Source organism: Limulus polyphemus, unplaced genomic scaffold (assembly GCF_000517525.1).
Source record: "Limulus polyphemus unplaced genomic scaffold, Limulus_polyphemus-2.1.2 Scaffold558, whole genome shotgun sequence".
NCBI lineage: Eukaryota > Metazoa > Arthropoda > Merostomata > Xiphosura > Limulidae > Limulus > Limulus polyphemus.
In genome coordinates, this window is record NW_013666168.1 from 402,901 (window position 1) to 407,880 (window position 4,980).

General features: G+C 34.2%; 1 protein-coding gene across 1 annotated transcript in view; it reads right to left on the reverse strand.

Moving 5' to 3' along the window:
- Positions 1-4,323, reverse strand: part of LOC106459092 (protein disulfide-isomerase A4-like) — a 32,590-nt gene extending 28,267 nt beyond the window's left edge. The window contains exon 1 of the mRNA XM_022385510.1: positions 4,064-4,323. Within this exon, the coding sequence (XP_022241218.1) occupies positions 4,064-4,175 (112 nt within the window). The 5' untranslated portion in view covers positions 4,176-4,323. The remainder of the gene's footprint in view (positions 1-4,063) is intronic.
- Positions 4,324-4,980: the final 657 nt, after the last annotated feature.

Below are 4,980 nucleotides of genomic sequence, written 5' to 3' on the forward strand. Positions count from 1 at the left end.
ATTCAAAACATTTCCATAAATGTCTTTTATATTCTTTGTGGCTACAAAGGGTTGTTTCCCTTCTTGTATTCAAACATCATTACATGCCGAATGTGTGTGTCTCGTTGTGTGCCATCACTATAATTGATTAGAATATAATAAACTTTACAATTTTATATGCTACACTAACGCGCTAGGTTTAGGCGGTTTGTTTAACTATTATATGTGATGTACGTTTTTTGGGGGGTGGTTAATGAAAGTGTTCCAAAAAAGCGATATTAATTTCTTGACAACCTAATATATTTACTTATTTGTCAAAAAGATAAGTGGGAGTTATTTCTCGTATTTCTTCCGAGTGACGGCTCAGGAGTAAACAAACATAAGACACCAAGGAAGAACAACAAACTGATGCTTCTGTAAGTAGACCAAGCACTTCCTCGGTTTCCGTTTCAGCTATTTCTGTCCGTACACTGAACGCCAAACCTAAAACTAATATTCGTAAGTACCAGGAGGATTATTTAAAGTTTGGTCTCACTTACTGAGTTATTAATAACGAGGAACAACCACTGTGCGTTATTTGTTCGCAGATATTAGCTGATGACAGCACGAAGTCAAATACATTTACAAGGCATTTAGAAACCAAACATCCTGATCACGTGAGTAGAACCATCAAGTTCTTCAAGTTAAAAGTGAAACAACTGAAAGGGCAAAGCAACTTGCTTTAAAAACAGGTCACTGTTCCACAACAGCCTTGAAATATTGTTTAGACGCGACTTATTTGATTGGGAATAGCACGAAGCCACATAACATGGGAGAGACAATAATTGTTCCTGCTGCCCCACAAATGTGGAAGGTCATTTATTGTATGGCGAGGTATGGCGAGGCTCTCAAGTCTATCCCATTATCACATGCCATTGTCGCGAGGCATATAGATGTAGACTCTCTTGACATAAAAATGCAATTGATAACACGCATACAGAAAAACCTGAAATTCGTTATTACAACTTGATGAAACCACAAATGTTGCAAATTTAGCTAAGCTTCCGGTATTTGTACACTACTAATATGAAGAGGAAGTGGGTGAAGAGTTTCTGTTTTACCAAATACTGGAAAGAAGAGTTAGAAGGGAAGCCATTTTCTTTCTTGTTGATGAGTTTTCACCATAAACAATCTTTCTTGGATTAATTGTATTGGTGTATGCACTGATGGGTGCTTTTGCTCCAGGTGTAACACTTACACATTGCACCATACATGAGGAAGCATCAGCTTCAAAGAAATTGTAGTCCAAAGCAAATAAAGTACTACAAGATGCTGTGAGTATTGTAAACTTTGTGAAATCAAGAGCTTTCAAGAGCAGGCTGTTATACTACAACCATACACAGTAGTAGCGCTTCTATTCATCTGAAAAAAATTCAGTGTTAAGTTGCAGATCAATTCCAAGAATCATCGGTAGAACACGATTGAATCCAGAATCCATTTAACGGCAGCATAACTTCTCACCTTCCAACAGAAGTCCAAGAAAAGCTCATAGCGTTATCAAGTGATAAAACTATTCATACAATATTCAGATCAAACCCTCTTGGGGATTTCTGGATGGTAGTTCACAAACTATACCCTGACCTGTCAAGAAAAACAGTGAGCATGTTTTTCCCTTTCACATCAACATACCTGTTCAAGTCAACGTTTTCTGCTCTAACGGCAATCAAAACAAGACAGTGATCTCGTCTGCTGATGATCCCCAGTTGCTATGTCAACAATTCAACCAATAATGGACCATATTTCAAGCTAAAACCCATCCTTCACACTAAATTGAGTAAACTGAAATATGTCTTATGGTATGCATCATTTTAAGACTTGTTTTATCTTTATACGGTGTACGGGGACGGGTGCAAAAAACGCATGTTTAATAATGCTTGGAGAATTAATCTCAAAGTGAGTTCCTCGTCACCGAATTTGAAAACGCATGTTTAGAAAGGGGGGGGGAGAACGCCATAAAAGGTTTGCCCACAACTACCCTATTTGACAACCATGCACTTTAACAATACGATTACCTACAAGTATTACGGTTTCTCAGCGCCCATTTCAAAAGTCCGATTGCACAGAAATCCATAGGTGACTTGAAGAACATGTCTTCGAATGGAAAGCATGAAAGTACTTTCCATTTTCCAACTTCTAGGGATATGCTAGGGACTTGTGCCACTTTACCAAATGGAAATCCTTCTTGATTATGTTGCGTATTGCTACCTGGAGCAGGTGGACGACTTTTACCATTGACCTTTGTGTTCATGCATTCTCACCTGTTAAATGATACCACACTTTGTTTAATATGCGTGGTGTACAACTTGTTGAAGGTCTCTTTCTGTATTATTCTGTATCCCCATTTTGATCCATACTCCTTTGTTTACCAAAGCCATTAAGCACAAGGGTAACCCCATCTTGGAAATTCTAAATCCCCGAGGTGAACGTATCTTCATGATCTATTTTTGGTGGCATCAAACTACCTACGAAACGCTAAACAATGTCAAACTGTAGTTCTGATACGTACCTTTCCATCGAGACTTTATACCGGCTGTATTCATCATGTGGCTTGCAGATTTGCATATTCAAATTATTTTTTCTAGCATACTCAACCTTCTGTATATGTATGTATATATATATATATATATGTATACATAATGAGATATTCATACATTGTGTACGAATGTATCTGTATACTTATTTACTTGTTTAATATATATATATATTATATAAGTGCGTTTATGTTTCGTATAAGCTTTCACTTTTATGATATTATACGATTTTAATTAATGTAATAGTTATATTTCCTTGTGTTTATTCACAATACTTCCTTGGTTAATTATGTTATCACAACACTTTCGTATATTACTGTTATTGCCGCTCTTTCTCTAATTCAAATTTCAATCAGTTAGATGCTATTTCTTCCATATCTTCTTGCCCCTGACGAAAAACTGGGAACTAAATAAATCTTTATTACCGTTGTAGTCTATGTGTTCTTTAAATGCTGTTAAGGCTGAAAATACCAGTATATGTTAATATTGTAAACACGCTGTTTACTACAGTATTCTTTAAACTTTGTTCCTGATACAAGTCAGCAAGTACTTTGATGAGCTTAAACATTCTCAATAAATATAGGATCTGGAGATAAACCCCCATTTGAGTTATTTTGTCATATCCCAAATCCTATATTACCGTTTGTCTTTACATAGAATTTGCATAATTTTTGGTGTGTCCTTTGGATCACCATAAGTCTGAGACGTGGGGCTCTTGCCCTACTTATTCGTATTCCACTGATTATATACTGAAAAGGTTAATGTCTAATTAATAACGGCAAAGTTTTTACTTGATACGAAACGTCCCACTATAAGCTTCATGAAATGTTATATTGTTCTTCTAATGTATCGACACTGGAATCAGATAATCCTAGAAAGAAATTTGCGGTTGACGACATCATAGTTAAAAGTATTGAGAAATAAATTATGTCTGAGGATTTAGCAATAGTGTATTTATATGTCTCGTAAGCCAACGATCAAAAACAAAGGAGAAACGAGTAGATGTAAAGTATCCATATGACATAGAAAAGTAAAAGTTTTGAACTAACTGATTAAGAACAGTTGGTTATTCAGATAGTGCTTATTGATAAGGTTGGCACTGGGAATTTACATATGATCGATTTTTCAGAAAGAGGAAATTAATTAAAAAGTATTGGAAGAGGAAGGGCATCCAATAATGACGGACAGCTGTAAAAAATACTTAATGATGATTTAGCACCTTATTTTCAGAAGAAAGTAAGATAATGTCTACATCTTTTCTTATACTGTCGAAGTATAAATGAACCTAGGAACAGATTTACTGCTCCATTCTGTTCATTGACCTGATCATAAGGTTATCTACAACTTATTGTATCACCAGAGAAGTTCTTATAATTTAATCAATTGAATAAGTAGCTTAGTGAAATTTAAGAAGAAAAAAAACACATTAAGGATTACATTACTTATATTTTCTTATTTGTAACATGTGAGATTATTTCATTAGTAGCATCTTATATCATTACATATAAACTCACCTTCTTCTTGTTCTAAGCTTTCTGATTCCACATCTTTCAAAACGCATGTCTTGAAAAGAATCGACAAATAGAGTATGCATAATATTACTTGATTATATCTTTTATGGTGCATGTTTATAGAGCTAGAGGCAACAACTATCTAGTGATAAATACAGCCAACAAATAGTAAAAATAATTGCAACTCGACTAATTTTTATATCTACTGGTTATATGAATTTGATGCTGAAATCGCCAGCTTTGCAGCTCTAAATTACACGTGTTTGCTCCATCAGCATTTTAATGACTGAATGGGCGGAGCTAAAGTTAACTCTTAACTAAATTATAACAATAATTTGCTTTACTATTGCTAAAGATCTATTTTAAAATCTAACTACAAATTTATCTGAACGATATAGTGGAATTATTAAAATAATTTTATATGATAAAATTCAAAATGAAACGTTCAGAAGTATTTGAATTATCCAATCAGTGTCTGCCAAATCTTCAACGACGTAAAAAATATAAAATCTTTACTTAACCGCTTGCTTCAATGAGTTCAAACACTCCGTTTATCACTTAGACTACAATTTTTTATTCTTACCTCATTTTTCTTAATAACTAATTATAATTTTCCTTCTTTTAGAGAAGATCGTACAGAACTCGAAAAAATTTACTAAAAGCATCAAACTATAAGCGTTTTAACTCCCACTTTTTTAATCTTGACTACTACGTAACTCGTAATCTGGCTGGTATCGAAACATATGGACAAAATTAAGATATAAAAATATATTTGATTTTCTTGATCATGTCCGTTCTTATCTCCTTTCTCTATCCTTGTTATGATGATAATTTACTTAGACCCTGTGTGGATTAGTGGATTGTTTTGTGAGCCTGGACAATAAATATAGGTCAAGTTAACATCAAGTTGACGTGAAACT